General features: G+C 42.3%; 1 protein-coding gene across 3 annotated transcripts in view; it reads right to left on the bottom strand.

Annotated features, from left to right (window-relative positions):
• Positions 1-230: 230 nt before the first annotated feature.
• The window catches only part of ELAVL1 (ELAV like RNA binding protein 1), a 97,040-nt gene continuing 73,003 nt past the window's right edge, over positions 231-24,267 (bottom strand). For all 3 annotated transcript variants that reach the window (XM_034754980.1, XM_034754981.1, XM_034754978.1), the window contains exons 4-6: positions 23,587-23,740; positions 18,610-18,835; positions 231-7,006 (exon numbers count right to left, since the gene is read on the bottom strand). In XM_034754980.1, the coding sequence (XP_034610871.1) occupies positions 6,682-7,006; positions 18,610-18,835; positions 23,587-23,740 (705 nt within the window). In that variant the 3' untranslated portion in view covers positions 231-6,681. The remainder of the gene's footprint in view (positions 7,007-18,609; positions 18,836-23,586; positions 23,741-24,267) is intronic.

Here is a 24,267-nt window from a genome sequence, read left to right as displayed (position 1 = left end):
ATCCTACGGTGCTGGGATTTCCCAGTATTAACAGGAAGTGCAGACATAATGTTAAGGAACCTGCCTTCAGCACAGCAGAAGACTCTTCTGCCAACAAATATAGAGATTAAAGAAAATGTGGTACACACTAAGTGACAAATTCTTGTCCTTGACTAAATTAATGCAACTCCAATGACTTAAAAAGAGGTGTGCCTGTTCATAGTAGGCATGAATTGGTCCCATCTCCCTAAAACTAATTGTTTGGAGCCCCAAAAAAACCTGAAATGGTGTAATAAGGTGCTTGCTCAACAATGATACAAACTTCCCATTTTGGAAGTCAAAATTCGGTAACCTTATATCAGAGGTAGTATTAGGACAGAAAGCCCTATGTGGAGGGTGCTCTGTGTTTTACTTTTGAGAATTATGGAAAACCATGACATCACCAATATTTCATTAAAAAGTTGTGCATTTTTAAAAAAAAGAAGTTTCCACAAACTATATAACATTTTACAGGTAATTATTAGAAGTCCTAATTCCAATAAGCAAATTTTTGTTAGAACTAATCAAGTACATTTGGGGACACCCTTATAAAATTAATTAGAAGTACATATTATGTAATTATAAACTGTACACATTTAACTTTAATCACTCCAGTTTAGCATATACTGAAGCTGAGACCCTTTTCTGAAATTTTTGAAGAACCTCAATTTTATTGCCTAACCGGAACATTAAACAACATAAAATTATGTAACTGCTTATAAGGAGGCTGGGAAATACCTATGTTTGAAATTTAACATTCACAAAGATTGGATTTCATTTTTAGGAAAAAGTGACTGATATTTTAGTTGAGGCTTAATTCAATTGCTGAAAACTCTCTCTTATAGTACTCGCTACAGTATCTTATTCCAAAACTTTGAATTGCTTTGTAAAAGTAACATTGCTAGAACTTTGCATGCTCCTATAAAAACAATGTTGAAAACAGCTGACTTACAAACCTTTAGAAGTAAAGGTATTCAAACCCATTTGGTCACCTGCAATAAAGTAAATGACCATATACTGACCACCTACAAGTAACTGCAGTGAGAAATTCATAACCTATTCCAAGATCTTGAATACCTCAATACTATCAGTGTGTTTTCTGATACTATCATGATGTGGATGTGCTGGAAAAAAAAAACCAAAAACAACCAAGGGGAAAGAAAAAAAAAGTTTAGACATACATCACTGAGGGGATATTGCCCTGGACAGTGATGCCTCCTACTCTTTCCCTTCCATCCCCAGCATGATCTTGAAATCCTTCACAGTCCCAATCCAAAAGAACTGAAGAGGAGGGGTTGCCATAGGCTCAGGGGCAGGAGGCAGCATGACTGTTTTGGCTCAGTTCCACCCCCCTCCACACCTCATAGCAGTGTGGGGGCACAGGATCCTAAATGAACCAAATATCTTATGATGCAACAGCTTCAAGAATAAAGATACCCTCCTGCTCACTTTAGTGCATGGGAACAGTTTGCAAATAGGAGAATCGAGGGGTCAATGTATTTGGAACACACAAAAAAACACTATGAGAAGTTGCTTTACTTCGTCTCAGTTCATAGCTTTCATGATTCTCGGTATTATTTTGTTGCTACCAACTCATGTGAAAGAGTTGTATTTATCTTTGCATCTTGTACAAAAGCACATAGCAGCATTATAATTTTATGTATTTATTTTTTGCTTTTAAAGTGAAATTCCCCCTGTGCTAATGACCAACACAAGCCTATACTGAAGGCTAAAGTGGCACACGAGCCTTGTTGTTAACCCTTCTACACAAGGGTGAATTCCATCCACAATGGGATCTTGTGAAGCAAACAAAAAATGGATTGTTGGAGGATTTAAGAAATATTACTTATATTAATATAAGTAAAATGGACTGGAAAAAGCCAGTTTCTGAATAATTTTTCAATTCATTTGAATTCTTTTGAAAACATTGAATTTTACCAGATTAAAATATATAATCTAATACTTTAAAAAAATGTCTTAACAACAACAGCTAAAGCCCAGAACATTTTAATGGAGTTTTAGAAGTCATTCCATGGTTATAATTAGGATAGTTTTGCCTTACCTATAAAATTGTCTCATCTTAAGAGTGAAACTCCATCAGTCATGCAAGAACTGCCAGGTAGCCATGCCCATATCAAATTCTGGAAGCAGTCCTATGCAGACAATGTGGTTAGTATCCAAACTTTGGTACTGTAAGAGCCTGATTGGAGCAACAGCCCCAGGAAATGCTTGGAAAGATTAACAAAAAACAAAGAACAGGTAAACAGAAGGAATGATTCCACACTGGCAAAGGTTCCCATCCAACCTACATTCCAGGATGAATGACAGAGTGGCATGAAGAGAAGTGTACACATCTATGGAAGAACATTAATGCAAACAGTAAGACCAGACATCCAATTCTGAGGGTACTTTTTTCCATGCCCTCTGTACAATTTCTATCAGCTGAGATGAGTACCCAAAGTTCTCAAGTATCATCCTTGTCACAGTCTCCAAACAGTCAAAAGGGTGTTACGGGAACAAAGGCAAACAACTATGTGCTTGATCAACAGGAAAAGGAATCCACCTTCCAAAACCCAGGAACCTCTGTGTTTGGGGAAGAATGGAGGTAGCTGAAATGAAGCAAACAGATCCACTTGTGGGCAGACTCACATAAAAAATGTCTGTCGTATCACTGATTTCTTCTATTGATGTTCTCACTTGCCAGTCCCTTGGAGTATGCAGATTGCCTTGAACATAAGTGGATATGAATTAAAAATGGGCTCATTTTTGGAGATTATATAAACTGCAAAGATTCTGTTTTCTCATTCAATCAGAATGGCTGGTACGTAATGAAGAAAACCCTGTGCCCTCCAGACCTATTGTCCTTCGTTGCATGAAGTTTAGATTCTTAACTTCTCTGGACCAGAACCCTTGACACAGTCTGTGACCCAAGTGCACATTCCATCCTTTGAAACCTTGTAATTCTGGTGACAGAATTATCCTGGAAACAGATAACTCTAATAGCAAATTGCCCTTCAATAGGGATTTCTTATGCACCAATTGCTGGAGTGATGTCTGGATCTGGAGAGAAAGTAAATTAAGGAGCTCAGGGAGTCTTTCCAACTATCTCAGACAGAACAAAGGCCAGAAGAATTCTTATATGTAGTATTGGGGATGGGTATGATGATGGTTATGATTTCTGTACACTCCCTGAGGGCTAAGAGGCCAAAAAGTACAACTACAATGCTGGAAGTGGTGACGGTCCAGGTAGAAATGGAAATGTGTGGTATGCTGGATGACTAGGCACATCAAGGCAGGCACACTTCTAAACCACCAGGCAGACGAAATCATTGATTTATCTTATTAGAATTGAAAGTGTAAAGACTGCAGGATGGAAACAGAGGGATTGAGAGAAAGCAGGTCTGGTATGGGTCAGAACTAACCCATCCGGTTAGTCATCAATAAGTAATGTGAACACATGCCCCAATTTCTCTCCACCTGGGGAGTCAGATTGGAGTTGTTAGGGACAGTGACAAAAAAGGACTTTGAGCACACTCTCTGGCCAGATATAAAGTGGCCCCTAGACCTGGAGGACTGAAAGGGAGATTTGTAGCTTTATCTGTCTGGCATTATCCCCTGAGGAATTAAATGAACGTACCTCCTCCTCCTGATTTCCTCCTGCCTAGGTGAATGGTAGTTTGCTCAGGTGAATGGCCTCATTGACAGATTAAGGGTTCCCTCCAAAATTGCTAAAGGAAACTTGGATCAGATGGGTTCTAGAAACAGAATCTGTATCCCCAAGTGTGAAACCAGGATGTTGTGTCTCAGTCTTACTGAGCAGAGGTGTATTGGAAGGGTTTAAAAAAAAAAAATCTGTAATGTTGCACGAAGCAGCCAACAAAGGAGAGCAATGTCAAAGTCTCTGAGGATATCACAAAGAGTTGTCATTACTCTGCTTTAAGAGCAAGGTTTGGCAAGCTCACAACAGTGAAGCTTTTGATGTGGCTGCATGGGCGAGAGCCGTTTTAATGGTTTAATACCACAAAGGCATCATAATCTCATTTTAAAGACTGGTCTGTGCAACTATCTACCATGCCCTTTATAGCAGCAGCCCTGCTCCCACTAAAATGTTTCTTAATGAGCCATGAGATGGAGGGAACTACAAGGAAGGTTCTTGGATCTTTAAAGATGCACTCTCGTGGAGGAGTCTAGGGCTGGTAAAAGAGTTGATGGGACACCGTGAGAGGAATTTATTTAAATAATAAGAACCCCAGCTCTAACATGGAGATATGGGTAAAGCAACCCTGATATAGCTGCTGAACCCCCCAAAACTAGTATCTAGCCACATGATACAGGAAAAGAACGACTCATTGGCAGGAAACATGAGTGATGGAAAGGAAGCACTGGAAATAGCAGCCTGTCCAAGGAGGAGCTCATAGAGGGGGCCCACTGTCTACCTTTTACCTGGTGGCAGCTGCTGGTTTTGAAGGACATTATCCTACAACTGTCTGATGCGGACTGTGCTTCTCAAAGGCTTGGGGCATGGAGTAAATGGGAATGGAAACAAAGGAAAGGCAGCACACATTAGGCAGCAGAAAGAACTTTAATATACTGCACTAGAGCCAAGCCATCTCACTCAACATTGCTAGAGACCTTGGAAAAGAGCTCTGCTCTCGCTGGGCTCTTCTGGAGCCAGCAGAGAGAGGCTATGTACAACCACAAAAGAGCCAACCATTAGAGCAGTAAATGACTGGCTGCTGACAGCAAAAAGTGCATGCTGCAGATTAAAGGAAAGGCCAACAACTGACTGAAGAGTGAGTAAGAGCCAAACAATGAAGTACCGGGAAAGGAGAGCACAAAATTCCAGCAGCAGCACAGGACTGGCGGTCCTGATGCTGAAAAAAGAGAAATCATAGTTGTGATGCAGATAGGATCTTAAAGAGCCTATGGGCACCATACAAACAAAAACAATTCTGCATGGGACTGCCTCCAGAATCTGAAGTGACTACTCATTAGTTCTTGGGGATTGGCACAGGTTCACTCAAAAGATAATTGCTGACAAGTTGTCCCAATTTCTGCATTTTCTCTGAACTCTGGTGACAGAACACAGATAAGATTCTTGCAATAGTTTGTCAGGTGAAGTCCCTGCTCACACACACTAGCTATGTACCTACATACCTTACATAGCACATTTTTGATAAAAGAAATATTGTTCAGTCTACAAAGCAACATATATGTGTTTAACTGAGTATCTGGCACATACTTTCTATGCGACAGATTTATTGTAATGCTTTTGTTTTCACACAAATATTTTCCCCTACTGATCTGTCAAAAGGACAGATTAATGGATTTTAATTTTAATGAAGACCTATAGTACTTTAAAGCAAAATTCTTTTAATATTGGACACTTTGTGCAATACTTGGCAAAAAAAATAATATAAAATAAAAAACAAAACAAAATTCGAGCAAAACAAAATCAAATTTAATGGTCTTAAATGCAAAAGTAAAAACAAACAAACAAAAAACACAAAAAAGCAAAAGAAAATTAACAGAAACAGAACAACTCAAAGTTTCAAGGCAATCTGCAGAAAACTTGGGGGATTAATCTTTAAATCTACAATCAGTTTTTTGTTAATATCTAACTTGTACGAAGTAAGTACTTTTCTGCTGAGTGTTCAATAAGTAAAGCTAGTTGTCAAAACAAAATCCTATTAAAATAGAAAAATCTAGCACTCGTTAGAAGGGATGCGAGAAATACAATGCTCAAATGTTTATAACTGTTTTTACAAAATGGAACTACCCTTAGGAATTCAAACTATAATGATCTTTGAAACTGAATAATTATCTTGCTGCATTACAATGTACCAGTAAGTAGTGCATCATGCATTAAATATTTGGACAGAAGAGATTCAGTTTGATGAAGTAGAAACATATATTCACACTGTTTTTGGAGTTTCGTTTTGACTCTGAAATCTTCCGAGTTTCTCTGAAACTCTTTGGTCCATTCCTATGAAAAACTGGGCTTAAAATTTTTTGTAAAACCTTTTAATTTGACAACTTGGCCACTGTTCAGTGTGCAACTTACCTCATCAATGGTGTTAAAAGTTATGCTGGCATGCTACTACTTACAAGACTTTCATGTTATGAAGTCTAATCCTCAACTAGATGTAGCAATGAAAATTACTTTAAAAAGCAATGTACTGCCAACATCAGTATTTCTCAACTTTTTTATCAGGCTATTGGGGACTGAGGGGAGGACCATACTAACAGCATCCGCTTGATAGTTTAAAATTAAACAAAAAAAATTTAAAACAAAAAAGAGTTCCAGTTTTTGCAGACAACATTCAATAGAACAAATGTTAGTCTCATAAGTGAAAGCATGCTTCAATTTTACCACCATCCAGAGGGTCTAGTTAATGCAATCTACTTAAGATTTTACTTTTTTTTTTTTTTAATATATAGTTTTAATGAAATAACTTAAGGAACTTAAAATTGGTCTAACATTGTGGGATTTCAAACATTTGAACATGTCAGTTGCATCCCAGAGTATAAAAACCTTTTTCACTTCTCATTTAGACTAAGACAAACACTTGTGAAAATTGGCGCAAAATGAGTTTTACACTAACAAAAATGTTTTAACTTCGGTCACTCCATTATCTATTCCATACAAAAAGCACGAGCAAGTTATTTGTGGGACTTGTTGGTTTTGAAGGAAACCTGTAAGATTTTGTCCCCCAGGCGGTAGCCATTAAGACTTGCTATGGCCATCGCAGCTTCTTCATAGTTTGTCATGGTCACAAAACCAAACCCTTTGCACTTGTTGGTGTTGAAATCGCGAATAACTTTCACATTGGTAACCGCACCAAAGGGGCCAAACATCTGCCAGAGGATTCCCTCATCAGCATCTTGACCAAGGTTGTAGATGAAGATACACCAGCCAGAAGATGCGTTCCCTGGAACATTTACACCAGAAAGCCCACTCATGTGATCTACACCCATAGGAGAGAACCTAGCAAATAAAAAGCACAATATTTCATGTAAAAGTTCAATACAATCAAGCAAATTAACTTGAAAGGGAAGCAACTGAATATTTTCTATATAAGCATCAAAACTTCTAAACAGAGTAAAATGTTTCACCTCCCCCGTTTATCATAAGACAATCAAACTGGCAGCTGATAGAGAGAAGAGTTAAATTCAGCAATGTGTCTACATTAATGGATAACTACATAAGAATAGATAGGCAATGAAAGAGTTGCCTGATGATGTGACAATCCTCAAACAGGATATACAAGGCTGGTTTACATACTCGCATACACTATTAGGGATGACTTAGGGCAGCAATATGGAACTACTCAGTGCTTAAAAATAGGCCAAGAATCCCTCCCACATGCCCCAACTAGCCTTAAATCAACTGATCTTTGTCTACAAGGGGCTTGTGCCCAATTCCCTCCTGGAGCTAATCCTGCCTTTACTGCAGTGTCCAGTGACGTCACCGGTCAAAGGGTTTTTTGTGGCAGCAGATACAGCTTGACCCCTTCTCCACCATAAAGCAACAGTGAAACACTCCTGCTCACAACTGGCTGCTACACTGAACACAGGCAGACACCTCAAAGTCCCTACCACAGTAGGCAGGGAACTACTAGAGTTTCCCTAACAAGTGCATATTAGTTGGAATAACCCACAATTCCTAGTACACTGATAATATGTCACTTCCAGTGCATTCTGATTTAAGTTTGGTAATGCACTTGCATAACTGATGTTTAATTCCAGTAACTATCATTTATAATTAATTAAATAGCCACTTCAGTTTTTAAATATTAATTCTAAAGTTTCTTCTGCCAAATATAGATTATCCATGAATGTATAATTTAAAAATAGTACTTTTTTAATGTAAATCCAATGGGGTTGAGTCTACTTTCATTTACACCAGTAAAACTCCAGTGACTTCTCTGGGGTGGACTCTTGATTTACATACATATGAGAAGAGAACCAGACCCAATATGCCTGTGCTTCCTCATCCCCAATATACATTTCTCCCCTTCCTCCTCTCCCCCAGAATCCTGTCTTGACTCCTCCTGCACAATGACCCAGAGGTGTCTCAGAATTTCTGAACCTTTGCTCTTTTCCGTTTTGCTTTTTTCTTTCCCTCCCCAACCAACATCCCACACCCTTAGTTATTTCATCCCCCACTTCTATTCTGCTGACCTAGGAAATTAAATCAATAAAATTATTTTAATGACGCATTAGGGTTGCATAGTTAAGCACTCAAAGATCAGCAAGTGTCAAAGTTAAGGCCAAAAGGTACAATTTTAACTGTGATCCCATGCACTTATATGTTTAACAATCTAAATTTGTGGTTCCATGTGACTCCAGGAATACTGTGTAGTATTATGCTATAGCTGAGAAAGTTGTTAGCCTACTAAAAGCAGGCTGAAGCATGCAAGGCTGCTGTACGTAGCCCACACATTAAGTGCCCAAAACAAATTTTCTGATGTGCAATTTTTGTATTTGTACAATTCTTTACTGAGCAGATCCAAGTAATCTGATGACTAACATCTTATGTCCTATCAAGCAGTTCTCACTTTAAAAAATAAAATAGTTTTTTTGTGTTTTTGTGTGTGTTACGTTTTTGGTTCTTCTAATGAAAACCTTGAGCTTTCATTTGTTTATCCAAGTCTTACTTGGAAGGAGAGGCCTATTTTCCTGTAAATCATTCTTTGAAGATATACAATCTTGGGTTCCTGCAGTCAGTGCTTTATTGCACCCCTTGCTGTTAAACCTAGGTGCCTCCAACCCTCACCCAGCATTCTAACCATTGGCTATGGTCATGGGAACAAGTGAAAATACTCTAAAGAGAAGAAAAACCAACTTCCTGTGGTGAACAGGGTGGATAAGCTAATGTGTATATACGCAATAATACCCATCTCAACAGATTTCTCACTCTTGAGACTAAAAAGCTACAGGGATGTTACTAAAGAAAACTACAAAGAGAACTGCAACAAGCATTTTCTGTAAACAAACATGGACAACAGGTTTAAAATTAAGAAAAACCAGAGTGGGATAAGATACGCCCAAAACCACAAGAGATTATAAACAGACACATTGCCAAAAAAAAAAAAAAAAAGGCTATGCAGTGTTGTTGTAGCCATGTTGGTCCCAGGATATTAGAGAAACAGCATAGGTGAGGTAATATCTGGACCAACTTCTGCTGGTGAGAGAGAAGCTTTCGAGCTTACACAGTGACCTGCTAAGCTCACAGCTTTAATATCCTGTGGCTATGACTTCCGACACTGTACAAACAAGTATTTCTTTTTATCAAAGTTAAATTCGCTGGCTTTTAAATTTTCCTGGTTGCTCTCTTGTTCTAGTATTATGAGGCAGGATAAAGTCTCATTTCTAAACTAGAGACCTAATCTTTTCAACACCAACATCCTTTCATACTTGTAAACATTTGACTTGTCCTTCCCTAGATCCTTCTATTCTAGTTGCATCTTTTTTGGAATGAGCTGAACAGAACTGGATATAGCATTCAATGTGAGAGCGTTCCCTCAATTTACTTAATTATGATAAAGGAAGAGAGAGTGATTTTGAAACCATCGTATCATCATTTAACAACTATTTTGTTTTGACCACATCTGCACACTGAGCAGAGGTTTTTATCGAGCTATCTCCAATGATGTCCAGATCTTTTCTCCTGAGTGGTTATGGGTAGGAACAGTCCATCCTTTACCATATGGGTGTTGACAACACCTTCATGTTGCAGGCTTTCCAGCCTGAAACAGGGAACGATGGGTCAGAGAGTAGTACCAAGTGAAATAAGAGCATTCAGTAACAATGTGCTATTGCTTTGCCTAGACCAGCAGTTCTCAAACTATGGGGCGGGCCTTCCAAGGGCGGCATGAGCTGAGTGCTTTTTCTGATTTTTGTTTTTTGTAGCGCTCTCGCGGTCAGTCCCAGGGTGGTTGGGGTTTGTGCAGAAGGGCTGTACCCTCCTGGGAGGTGGGGATAAATGGCACAGCAAGGGGCTCTCCTTCCCCCCACCTCCCTCAATCCCTCACCAGGAGGTAGCCCAGGCTAGGGCTCTCTCCTCCTGTCCCCAATCCCTCACCTGGAGGTGGTGGGGCTCCGGCTGTCAGTCTGGGGTGGCAGCAGCACCACAGAAGTAAGGTGACAATGGGGCACTAACTCTGCTGTGAAAAGTGATATTGACGAATACCACTTTTCACATTGCCAACCTTACTTCTGTCCTGATGCTGGCGTGGCGGTGCCTTCAGAACTGGGTGCCCAGCCAGCAGTCATTGCTGTCCGCTCTGCCTTCAGAGCTGGGTGGCGGTATTTGTACTTCTGGGGAGAGGAGAGGAGGGGAGGGGAGGGGAGGGGAGGGGCGTAAACGGCTACAGACAAAGAAAGGGGAGAAGGGGAGCTGATCAAATAAGTTTGAGAACCATTGGCCTAGATAGACCAAGTTCTGTCGAAGTGAAGCTCTTCTCTGTGGGCTCTCCATTCCATGCAAGATGCATTCACAGTAAAAAAAAAAAAACAGTTACTAACCTTGCATAACCGTTCTTCGAGATGTGTTACTCACGCCCATTCCAATGTAGGTATGCGCTCACCCTAAGCACTGCTGCCGGAAAGTTTTTCCCTCAGTGGTATCCATCGGGTCAGTTCTAGTGCCCCCTCATTGCACCAGTATATAGGTCCCCGCCCCCCTTCTTGCTGGCCAACTCCAACAGAGGGGAAGGCAGGGTGATTTTGGAATGGACATGAGAAACATCTTGAAGAACAACTGTTTTTTCCTTCGAGTGCTTGCTCACATCCATTCCAATGTAGGTGACTCCCAAGCAGTTGTGCAGGTGGAGGGATCAGAGTTTGTTGGCACGCTGATTGTAACACCGCTCGGCCGAAGCCCACATCGTCTCTAGCTTGCTGGGTGATGGCGTAGTGTGACGCAAACTCATGGACTGACCACCACGTCGCTGTTCTACAGATAATTGGAACCTGCGTCAAACACCATCGATGATGCCTGAGTTCTTGTAGAATGTGCTGTCAACTGAGGAGCTGGGACCTTTGCCAGGTCGTAGCATGTGCAGATACAGGATGTGATCCATGATGACATTCTCTGGGTCGAGACTAGACGGCCTTTCATTCTGTCCACGATGGCTACAAACAGCTGTGTGGACTTCCTACAGGGTTAGTCCTTTCTATGAAAAATGTTTGCGCATACCTCACATCCAGTGAGTGGAGTCTCGATTCATCCCTGTTTGCATGTGGCTTAGAATAAAAAAGACTGGCTGAAAGATATCCTGGTTACTATGAAATTATGAGACAACCTTTGGCAGAAAGGACGGGTAGGGCCACAAATGTACCTTATCCTTGAAGACTGTGTAGGGTGGCTCAGAGGTAAGAGCTCAGATCTCTGAAACCCTCCTGGCAGAAGTAATGGAGACTAGGAAGGCCACCTTCCAAGACAGATAGAGCAGAGAACACATTGCCAGCGGTTAGAATGGGCGTCCTGTTAGCCTTGTCAGCACCAAATTGAGGTCCCAAGGAGGTAGTGGCTGGCATACCTGTGGGTATAGCCATTCCAGTCACTTAAGGAAATGGCCACAGACTGAGTTTGAGAAAACTGACTGCTGTTCACCCATGGGTGAAAGGCTGAGACTGCAGCGAGATGGACCCGTATGGATGACAGCATTAGGCCATGCTGCTTTAGGTGGAGTAGATGTTCCAGAATGAAGGGCGGTGATGACTTGGTAGATGAAACACCCTTTTGTGCTGACCAGATAGAGAAATCTTTTCCACTTTGCCAGGTAAGTGGCTCTATTAGATGGCTTTCTGTTCCCTAAAAGAACCTAGCAAATAGGCCCAGAGAAAGCCAGTTCCGCTGAGTTCAGACATGGAGCTTCCATGTCATGAGGTGAAGAGATTTGAGGTTCAGAGAACAGACGGCCATGATCTTGAGAGATCAAGTCTGGAAACAGTGGCAAGCTGATTGGTGTATCCACCGAGAGATCTAGGAGAGTGTTGAGCTGCTGTTGGTGCGGGTAGGCTATCAGGATCAGACGTGTCTTGTCGCTTCTGACCCTTAACAGGATCCGGTGTATGAGGAGGAATGCGCAGAAGAGCTGATCCAAAGGATGAGAAAGGAGCCTGCGAGTGAGCCTGGGCTGTGGCCTAGGAAGGAGCAGAACTGAAGACACTTCCTGTTGTACTTCGTCGTTAACCGGTCTAACTGGGGAGTTCCCCACGTCTGGAAAACAGCGTTCATGACATCTGGGAGAATTAACCACTCGTGATGGTTTGAAAAGGATCTGCTGAGATGATTCGCTAACTCATTCTGCGACCCTGGAAGGTATGAGGCTTCAAGGTGGATCAAATAGGCTTTTCAGAATTCCCATAGGAGAACAGCCTCCTGGTATAAGGGAGAAGAGTGCGCTCCACCCTGCTTGTTTATATAAAACATTGCTGTTGTGTTGTCTTTGAGGACCGACACACAGTTGCTCTACAGGTGGGGCTGGAAAGCCTGGCAGGCTAGGCGTGCCACCCTCAGTTCCCTCACATTGATGAGCAACGAGAGTTCTTCTGGTGACCAGAGGCCTTGAGTTCTAAGGGTTCCCAAGTGATCCCCGCATCCCACTGCCAACGCCTTTGTGATGAGACACATTGACAGTGGAGATCTCGAGAATGGAATTCCCGCATATACCGTTCCCGGGTCCAGTCGGCAAAGGAGGGAGGAAATCACCGACGGGGAAGCAAGACCATCTTGTCCAGATGGTGTCAACCTCATATGTATACCGATGCTAGCCAAGATTGGAGAGGTCTGAGTCGCAGTCTTGCGTGTTGCACTACATAGGTGCATGATGCCTTATGCCCCAAGAGCTTTAAGCAGTTTCTTGCTGTGGTGATGGAGTAACCCCCTCAGACTCTCTCTCTGAGTGCCCCCATAGCTCTGAAGCTGTTTTCCTGGAGAAAAGCTCTGGCCTGGATCGAGTCGAGGACCGCCCCTATGAATTCTATCCTTTGAACCAGAGAAAAGGTAGATTTGTGCATTTTTATCAACAGTCCCAGGTCCTGGAAGGTTGACTTTACGTTTGTCTGCACCTGGTCCTTGGTCCGACTTCTGATCAGAAGGGAAAGACATGAACCCCTTGTCTCCTCAGAAAGGCTGCAATGACTGTCAAGCACTTCGTGAACACATGAGGAGCTGTTGACAGGCTGAAGATGAGTACTTTAAATTGGTAGTGATTGTAGTTTACAACAAACCATAGGTACCTTCTGTATCCCCCAAAAATAGCAATATGGAAATGTGTCCTTCAAGTCAAGGGTGGCGTACCAGTCCCCTGGATCCAGAGAAGGGATAATGGAGGCCAAGGAGACCATGTAGAACTTTCCTTTTTTCATAAATCCATTGAGATTTCACAGGTCTAAAAATCAGTCTGAAGTCGCCATTGGCCTTTGGGATTAGGAAGTAACGGGAGTAAAACCCCTGCTCCCTTAGTTCCAGTGAGACCTCTTCCACTGCACCTGTGCTTAGGAATGACTGCACCTCTTGGGTTAGTAGTTTTTCATGAGAAGAGTCCCTGATGAGGGACAGGTAGGGAGGGTGGGAAGAAGGGGAGCAAGTGAATTGAAGGGTGTACCCTACTTCTATCGTAGTACCCAGCGAGCTATGGTAATGCAGGCCTATGCCTGATAGAAGTGGGACAACTGGTCCACAAACATAGGGGAAATTGGATCCACACATGGTCCTGGTAAGTCACCCCCGAGCGTCCCATCAAAAGGCCTGCTTAGACCCTGCTGAGTATCTCGGGGGGGAGGGAGGGGGGAAATAGAGGCACTGGGGCAGACGAGGATTTGGATGGAGGCCTCTTCTTATAGCCTCTGTTAATTCTCCTGCTGTACTCCTATTTCTGACGCGGTGGATAGAAGCGGCCCATTGGTTGGGCCTTGTAGTGCTTCCTGGCAGGGGCTGGCGTATGCAGTCCTAGGGATTTAAGGATGATTCTAGAGTCCTTTAAGCTATGCAGCTTCATGTCTGTTTGCTTTGAAAAGAGCAATTTGCCTTCAAACTGAAGGTCCTGAATTATCTGCTGTACTTCATAGGGCAACCCCGAAGACTGAAGCCACGAGCTTCGCCTCATGATCACTGCAGAAGCCATGGAGCAGGCTGCTGAGTCTGCTGTGTTCAGTGCTTACTTGGCCACTAATTTCCCCAACCTGCCCTGGCCCCTGTACTTCTCCCTCTGCCCCAGATAGGTCCCGTGGGGGAGTGTCCTGTAGTTCAGTACGGGCTCGGCATCGGGGACTGATCCCCGTTCTGATGGAGATGGCAGGGAAGATCTTGACTCTGATATACCAGAGCTACCTTCTGGACTGGGGGCCCTGGATTGGCTGGAAAGCCCAGGAATTCCAGAATGGGCACTGCAGTGGCATTTGCCATTGCACCAGCCACCAGGCTATTGGCAGCATGACCTGGTTCACGTCAGCCATAGGGTGCCGCCGTTTGGAGTGGTGTCTGCTCCTGCACAAGGCGTAGGACTCCGCTTCTGAATTGGAGTCCGAGAAGTCACTTCTCAGCGACCAGGAAGGAGCAGTACCAACTGGTGCCGAAGAACGGTACCAGGAGGGAGGGAGATCAGCGCTGCGCTATCATGACTTCAACGGCTCTTGTTTTGGTGCTGCGGTGGTCCTCGTTTCTAGTGCTGCTACTGTTAATTCCTGAACAGCCAGGGATGGCGGTACCAGGAGGGATAGTAAGTCACTTGCTGCCTCAAATGCCTCCGGCCTTGATAGCAGTGCCAGGGCTGTTGAACCCCAGTGGCCTCCCTCGGTGGGGAATCCAATAGTACTGGACTCAATGGTTCCCTTCCCGTGTTGAGAGTCAATCGTACCCTTACCCTGCTAGCATCTCTGAGGGGCCCAGCACAGGTCGCACTCCATCAGCACCTCTATGGCCCGTAGACCTTGGAGTTCAAGAACACCCCAGTCAGTCTCTCTCTAGTTTTTCCTCGGCATCGGCAATGGGAAGCAGTGCCAAGAGTCCCGTGCTGGAGTTGACTTCCTCAGCGCTGGTGATGTGCGCTTGTGCTGGGAGTTCCGGGCCATCAGTGCGGAGTCCTTCCTTGGTGCCGGGGAGGTGGAACAGCCCTGCACTTCCCTCAGAGACGCCAGGATACGTCTCACTGAAGTTTAAGTGCTCGGTGCCGAGACCCATGACTTGGCTCCAAAGGGGAACTGAGCGCTGCCTCCATGAGGAGGAACTTAAGCCCTGTCCTTTTCTGTTCTGGGTCTGAAACTTCTGCAGCTCCTGCACGTGGGTCTCTCCCAGGCACTTAAGGCAGCTAGCATACGGATCACTAGCTGCCATTGGTTTGTAGCATAGAATCATAGAATCATAGAATATCAGAGTTGGAAGGGACCTCAAGAGGTCATCTAGTCCAACCCCCTGCTCAAAGCAGGACCAATTCCCAGCTAAATCATCCCAGCCAGGGCTTTGTCAAGCCGGGCCTTAAAAACCTCCAAGGAAGGAGACTCCACCACCTCCCTAGGTAACGCATTCCAGTGTTTCACCACCCTCCTAGTGAAATAGTTTTTCCTGATATCCAACCTGGACCTCCCCCACTGCAACTTGAGACCATTGCTCCTTGTTCTGTCATCTGCCATCACTGAGAACAGCCGAGCTCCATCCTCTTTGGAACCCCTGGGACCGAGGCATATCCCGGTGCTCAGGGAAGGGCTAGTCCTGCTAAGTGGGGTTCGCTGACTATACCACTACTACTATGGCTAAGCTAACTAAACTTAACTCTAAACGGTAACTATTTATAATTTTACAGAACCAACCCACTTAAAGCAGGCATTAGCAGAAGTGCAGCAAGCAGAAGTTCCAGTGACCATCATGGGCGGTAAGAAGGAACTCAAGGGGCGGTGAGGCCCTATATACTGGCGCTATGAGGGCGCAACTCCAGGGGGCAACAGAGCCGACTCGACAGAAACCACTGAGGGAAAATACTTTCTGGCAGCAGCATTTGGGGCGAGCACGCACCTACATCGGAATGGACACAAGCATGCACTTGAATAAGAACTACCCATTTGTTTAGATGAATTTGGAAGCCCTGACAGATTTATATTGTCCCTAGAATGGCATCAAGACAGATGTCCTCCAGGCCTATGTGGTTCCCACTGAGGTTGCAAAAACCAGTGTGTATGAATACTAATGCAGTCCTCAGTCCCAGCATTTATAACAGTTCCAGCTGATACTTGCTGGCTAAGGAAAACTCTTACACTTACAAGGTCATGCATCCCATGTTGGGACAGGAAAGATACAATTCCAGAACTCAAGTGAAAGAGAAACAGAGGGTGGAAAGAGCAGTTACTGACATCTGGAGGCAGAGATATGTTCTATATACCTGCCTTTGACAAAGATGGAGTACTGGAAGGAAGCAAAAATACCTCCTTTGCGTCCATTCCTAGAAGGAGAGATCTTCCACTGTTGTTTAGTGTTGGGCCCCAGGATACTGAAGAGAAAAGGTGACTGAGGGAATATTTTTGTTCTTTTGGGAAAGAAACAAGCTTTCAAAACTCTTGTTCAGGTCCTGTGTAAGCTCAAAATTTTGGTCTTTCACCAACAGATATTAGTCCACTAAAGGATATTACCTCACCCACCCTGTCTCTACAATAAGATAGAGTTGTCCAGATACCATATTTGTAATGCGACCCATCTTTAGGTATCTCAATTTGAGTCTTAAAAAGCCTTTAACAATAAAGGGGATGGATTTAGCCTTAGATTTTCTTATGGACTTTGTTACCTCTCTGCTTCACAGTGAAGATACACTGGTCTCAAAAGATTCCTTCACATCCCTTAGCCGAAGTTAGTCCTAATTGTTTTCATCCAATCCTTCAAATAGGAGCCCAATTCAAGAGGTTGAAGCACGGAAGCTTCTGGAGCATGTGTCCACATTAGCAGCACCAAAACCATGACATGCCATAAATTATTAAGACCGGTTCCAAGTGCAGCACAAAGGAGTGCAGGAGCTTTGAGAACATGGATGACTCCAACTACTATGTGTGTCAAGACATTGTTTCATTACACCAGACTGACACAAAAACCTTAATCCTGGACATAAGAGAAGAGGACTAAACTGAACAGCCTAAACAACAAACAAATGTCGTTCAAGAAATACCTATAGTTCAACCTCTAAGTAACAGTGACCACAATTATACTTCACTCAGATTGGTCCCCACCCTAAAAAGTTTCTATTATTTTATTATTTGTGCAGTTCCTACCACAGTGCAGTTCTGGTCCATGACTGGGGCTCAGTTATTTGTATTGTGGTAGCACCTAATAAAAATTATCATTTAGTAGTTCTAAGTTCAACGTCCTTGGGGGAAGGATCACACCAAAAACCCAGTACAGTAACACTACACTCGAAATGTACCAAAAAAGATCCTTAAAAAAAAAATCTGTGAAAAAATTAAGTATCCTTCATATTGAGTCTAAGGGCTGGTCCACACTAACCCCCCAGTTCGAACTAAGATACGCAACTTCAGCTACGTGAATAACGTAACTGAAGTAGAAGTACCTTAGTTCGAACTACAAGGTACTTACCGCGGGTCCACACGCGGCAGGCAGGCTCCCCCGTTGACTCCGCGAACTCCTCTCGCGGAGCAGGAGTACCGGTGTCAACGGCGAGCACTTCCGGGATCGATTTATCACGTCTAGACAAGATGCAATAAATCGATCCCAGAAGATCGATTGCTTACCGCCGAACCCGGAGGTAAGTATAGATGTACCCTAAGAACCTTAATCACCTTTCTCAAGCAAAGGTAATAAAATAAAATGATAAAATAGTTTCTTTTCCAGCAGTAACTAAAGAAGATGCTATTTAACATCTCTTACAATTAAGCATTTTTAAATCAGCAGGTGCAGATAACTTGCATTTAAGAGTTTTAAAAGACTTGACAACCAATGTTAATTTTTAATAAAAATGTTGTAAAACTGGAGAAACTCCAGGACTGGCAATATTTTTAAAATGGTAAATAGGATGACTTGGATAATTATGGGCCAATTAACCTGACAATGATTCCCAGCAAAATAATTAAACGACTTATTAAGGATTCTAACATTAAAAAATTAGAAGATCTAAGTATAACACCATCAGTATGGTTTCATGAAAAAATGTTATCAGACAAACATGATATAGTTCGACAAGATTACAAGTCTTGTTAAAATATCAGCCTGCCAAGGTGTGACACAAAAACAACAGAAGTTGGTCCAATACCCTGGGACCGACACGGCTACAACAACACTTTGTACACTTTCTCACTATGTCTTTGTGGAACTAGAAACTTTACTCGATTAGTTTCAACACAGTTTTCCATATAAGTTATTACTTTAATTATACTCTACTTGAGCAATTTTTAGATACATCTCTCTCTCTCACCCCCCCCCCCCACACACACACACCCCATAGAAATACACAGTGCATTATTATTTATTCACACATGCTAGGACAAAGATATTTATTACTTTACAGTTGAAACAGTGCAACACTTTCCCCAGTGGAAGTGTGGGTGACAGAATAGGCCTTAAATGGATTATTCTTCCTAACGTACCTGAATCTTTGCGCCTGGTGATGAACTGGCCCTCCAAATCGTCTAGCTGGTGAATGATACAGCTGTGATAACAGTGCCACATTTTTGTTCTGGTTAGGATTGGCTGCAAACTTCACAGTAATGGGTTCAGAGGAACCTGGGGGTTTGTGACCATTGAAACTTGTAATTGCCTCTTCTGCTTCTGACCTTTTGTCAAACCGGATAAAAGCGACTCCTCTGGACAAACCTTTTACCAAACAAATAAAAATGCGTTAAGGATAAGCTCAAAACAATTTTCCAATTGAAAAAACAAGAATTAAGTATTTCTAAGGTCATGGCTTTAAGTTCTACAATTTTACTGGTGGTTCTTCAAAAGGATGAAATCAAAACATTTAAAAATAATTAGGAAATTAAACACAAGTGAGCACATTTACTTCAAATATATAATGATGATGATGGAGCAAAATACATATATAACATGTTAGTTCATAGTCCAAAATCTCTACAATGTACAAGTGTTCTAGGAAACCAACTGTCAACTGACATTAAAGGAAAAATATTTCAGATCAACTAAAACTTTTTCAAAGGAGAAATGCAAAGTGACTATTGGGCTAAAAATCATTTTTTGTTTTTGCTCAGTTTTGTTACTCAAAACATCTAGAGACCTAAAACTGAAACATAATTTCCAAATAGGAAATGAATGCATGTTGTTGACACACACTATTTCACAGATTCAAAGGCCAGAAGAGACCATTATGATTGTCTGGTCTGATCTGAGGAACACGCCATAGAATTTCAATCAGTGATTCCCGCATCAAGTACATTATTTGTGGTTAAGCTAGAGCATCTCTTAAAAAGCCATCTTATTGTGATTTAAAGACTTCAACTGATGCCAACTCCACCACACCCCCTCAGAAGTTTTTCCAATGGTTAATTACTCTTGCTCAAAAATTTGCACTTAAATTTCTAATTTGATTTTGTCTAGGTTCAACTTTCAGCCACTGGATTTTGTTAGACCTTTGGTAGATAAAAGAGCCCTGTACTATCAGAAATCTTCTCCTAACATATATAGTCATAAACTGATCAAGTCCTCTCTTAAGAAGCTCATTCAATTTAGCTTATCAAAGTGAGGGTTAAGTCTCTCACTCTAAGGTCTGGTCTATACTACCCGCCTGAATCGGCGGGTAGAAATCGACCTCTCGGGGATCGATTTAACGCGTCCCGTCGGGACGCGACAATCGATCCCCAAATCGGCGCTCTAACTCCACCAGCGGAGGTGGTAGTAAGCGCCGCCAACAAAAAGCGGCAGAAGTCGATTTTGCCGCCGTCCTCACAACGGGGTAAGTCGGTTGCAATACGTCGAATTCAGCTACGCTATTCACGTAGCTGAATTTGCGTATCTTAAATCGACTCCCCGCTGTAGTGTAGATGTACCCTAAGGCAGGTTTGCCAGACTTAGAATCATTGTACTGGCTCTTCTCTGAACCTTCCCCCTCCTTTTTTTTTTTTTTAAAAAGATGTGCATAGGTATAGTAACAATAAGAGTCTGAAACATTTATATAGCATTTATTATACAGACTGGAAAGGGTTTTTAAAAAAGGTGGGTACACATTATCTACATTTTACAGATGGAGGAAATGGAAGCGTAAAGTGATGTAATCAAGGTCATGAAGCAAGTGAGTGAGCTGGGTGGAACCCATGTCTCCTGCTTCCTAGTATAGTTATGGTTACATTATTCTACTTGATGAATTCGGAGTCTTTCTATTCAGGAGCTTTTGCTGCATTCACTGCATGATTTTAAAGCACATGGGACTGAAACTGAGCATGGCCCTTACCTTAGTCCCTGCACTAAGGAAACACTGTGTAGCTCTGAGGTGCCTGAGTTAGGTATACGTTCTTGTTCTTTCCTGAGTGCAAAGACTCAACTTGGTAGCGCCAACAATGACACTAGCCTCTCCAAAGTTAGCTGGAAAGGAGCAGTGCCATGAACATGTTAGGTTACTCTATGATCTTCCATTTGGTGGTTTCTCGCACCTTGATGTATCTGCTACCAGTTATTGTCAAAAACAGGAGACTTAACCAAATTAGATCTCACTAGTGGTCCATCTGGTCATGTTCTCACATACCCCCTGCACCAGCCAGAAGAGATGTTCCTATGCTAGGGGAGGAAGAACACACTATATCCTCGCAAAGGGTGTCACAGCAGCTGTAACTCCTAGCTTCCAGCAGGCACTATACCCCAGTCTAATGCACAGTCTCACTTTTCGATTACTCTGTGCTATGCTCTTTTAGTCCTCTCTCCTGCCCTACCTTAGTTACCATTTGAACTAGATCACCTATAATTTGCTTGCTGTATAACAGCACTTGCATTTTTATTATTTTTAATACATTGTTCAATTTCCCTATTCCCTTCTTTTGGTTATCTTCATGTTATATGCTCGTCTAATTCAGTTTGTAAATGCTTCAGGTCATGGCCCTATCTTTTAATCTCAAAAGACCATGTAAAGTTATGGCACTATATACAAGTTTGCTAAAATTAACATTGTCTGTACTGTTCTATGGGACTTAGGAGAAGAAACTATAGAGGAAAATTAAAGAATTACATCCTAAGGGACAAGGTCTTCTCATGAGACAGATTAAAAACTGGTTATGTGACAACCAAGTTTAATACACAGCTGTTGCAGAAAAGTTATTAATATGACACTAAGAGCCTGTATTTAAGACCAACGCTACAACTGCAACATTTATAACTGCTATAATTGAAAAGGCTGATCATTTCTATGAGAAGCACGTTTTCAAATACTCAACTTTGAGAAACTTTCACACACTGGAATGAAGTTTTCTAGGACTGGTCTCTATTTCAAGGGATGTCAGATCAAATAGTTTCACTGTCTTTGTGTACAAGGAGAACGAGTGCATGGGGGAACCTCTTCCATTATCAAAATGTGACTATTTTTGGCCACATCTTCCTTGGGAAGCAACTGGGAGCAGAAAGCTGGAATTTGGCAAGAGAATGGCCCTCACTGAGGAGCATCTGAGTGCTCCAAATGAAAAATTATTTTGACCAGTCCAAGTTATGAGGATCAGAAAACTACATTTTTGTACAATTGTTTAGCAAAGTTCTGCATGTGCAATTTTTACCAGTATTTTAAAGGGAAGGAAGGCTGTGCTGCACATGACATGGCTAACTTAGCTGTTCCACGTGTACAAGATACTTCCTGCAACAGCTACACAGTTAGTGTCATTTCGGGTTCAAACAGTGCACTTGTGTAATCTTTCACGAGTTGCCATCTCCAAAATTCAACCTAGATGGAGCTACTATAAGGTGGGTGCAAAACTGGTTGGAAAACCATTCCGAGAGAGTAGTTATCAGTGGTTCACAGTCATGCTGGAAGGGCATAACGAGCGGGGTCCCGCCAGCATCCGTTCTGGGTCCGGTTCTCTTCAATATTTTCATCAATGATTTAGATAACGGCATAAAGAGTACACTTATAAAGTTTGCAGACGATACCATGCTGGGAGGGGTTGCAAGGGCTTTGGAGGATAGGATTAAAATTCAAAATGATCTGGACAAACTGGAGAAATGGTCTGAAGTAAATAGGATGAAATTCAATAAGGACAAATACAAAGTACTCCACTTAGGATGGAACTATCAGTTGCACACATACAAAATGGGAAACAACTGCCTAGGAAGGAGTACTGCGGAAATGGATCTGATGGTCATAGTGGATTACAAGCTAAATATGAGTCAACAGTGTAACTCTGTTGCAAAAAAAGCAAACACCGTTCTGGGATGTATTAGCAGGAGTGTTGTGGCACCTTAAAGACTAACAGATTTATTTGGGCATAAGCTTTCGTGAGTAAAAACCTCACTTCTTCGGATGCAGGAGTGTTGTAAGCAAGATACGAGAAGTAATTCTTCCGCTCTACTTAGAGCTGATTAAGCCTCAACTGGAGTAGCGTGTCCAGTTCTGGGCGCCACATCTCAGGAGAGATGTGGACAAATGGAGAGAGTCCAGAGACGAGCAACAAAAATGATTAAAGGTCTAGAAAACATGACCTATGAGGGAAGATTGAAAAAATTTGGTTTGTTCAGTCTGGAAAAGAGAAGGCTGAGAAGGGACATGAAACTCCAGATATACTTAAATGCAATGAGAAATTATGAAGCACAATCACAGATCAATTTCAAGTTGATTAAATGTAAGGTAACAAGTTATCCTTTCACATAAAAGGATAGGCTGGATTTTACCGCTAAATAATATCTGTCTGTGAAAAGTGCTTTCTTGCTTCGCCTTGTCCAGCAGCTGAGGTTGGCAGTGCAGACTCACAGAGCATGAGTGATTGGCACAACTTTTGTAAACCAAATGGCCACATCAGATGTTCTTGGGTTAAAACTGGTGTTTTCATTCTCTGCCTGCCACACCTGACAAGCCCCCTCTGCCTAACAGAGGTGACGCAACGTTCCTAAGGTCAGTTGCAGAGCTGGGAATAGAACTCAGGGCTCTCGAATCTCAAGCCTATACCCCTCTCCACTGTACCATGCTGCCTCCCCTGGGGAAAAGTAAAGAAAAGGTAGCAAAATCTCCTACAGTGCTGAACTATCTACATAATCAGATAGTTGTATTGTTCTATGTCAAGCACCAGGCATGGACAATTGGTGGGGGCAAGATACTGAATTTGGCAGACCAATATCTGATCTAGTATAGCAAATCTTGTGTTCTTAATACCATTCTCAATTTACAGAGCATGATCTACAAAATGGACTCTAAGTCATGTGTTTCAGAAAAGCCTCCCAAAACAGGGATGTTTGCCATTCTAGTTCTATATTTCTGTGGACACAGCGATCAATACCAAACTCAACAATTAATTTTTATATATGTTCAGAAACTATCTGGAAAATTAAAAGTTAATTTTAAGCACCAATAATCTTTGAAAGAATGAACATTTCTTTGTGTCCTGTATAGTCAAGTTTTTAATATCTAACATTACAGTGCATACCTGTAGTTTGATCCACGAGTACACGTGAGTTGATGATGCGGCCAAAACGTGAAAACATGTCTTCTACATCTTTTTGTGTCATTGTCCTTGGTAGTCCACTAATGTACAAGTTAGCATCTTTGATAACTTCAGAACTGGGACGAGCGTACGACACCTTCAAGAGAAATTTTTTTATTGTATGTGAAATTACATGAATGATTTGCCGTGTTATAAGACACCCACCTAAACTTCTTCCTTTGTAATACAGGCAATTTTCCTATGGTAGTTTCATAAAAGGAAAAACGATTGCCAGGAAATGGAAAGTAAGCAACAAAAGTGGTTTTTGTGCTTGATTAAAAAAAGAAGATACACAATCCTCTTCACTATTTGACTCTACTGACAACGAAACCAAGGTACTGTTTACACTGGCAAGTTTCTGCGCAGTAAAGCAGCTTTCTGCGCTGTAACTCCCGAAGTGTACACACTGCTAAGCCACTTAGTGCACAGAAACTGCAGAATTGTAGTGCTTAAAAAAAAACAAACAAAAAAAAAACAACCACCACACACCACCACCCCAACAAAAGGCATACAACATTCTGTGCTGGGGCTACAGCACTGCGGTGCCACCGTAGACACCATGGTCGATTACAGTACTGCGAGGTGTCCCACAATGCCTGTTCTCACCTCTCTGGTCATCGGTTT

Source organism: Trachemys scripta, chromosome 22, assembly GCF_013100865.1.
Source record: "Trachemys scripta elegans isolate TJP31775 chromosome 22, CAS_Tse_1.0, whole genome shotgun sequence".
In the NCBI taxonomy this organism is placed as follows: domain Eukaryota; kingdom Metazoa; phylum Chordata; order Testudines; family Emydidae; genus Trachemys; species Trachemys scripta.
Note: the sequence above shows the minus strand (reverse complement) of the source record. Positions and strands in the feature narration are given on the sequence as shown.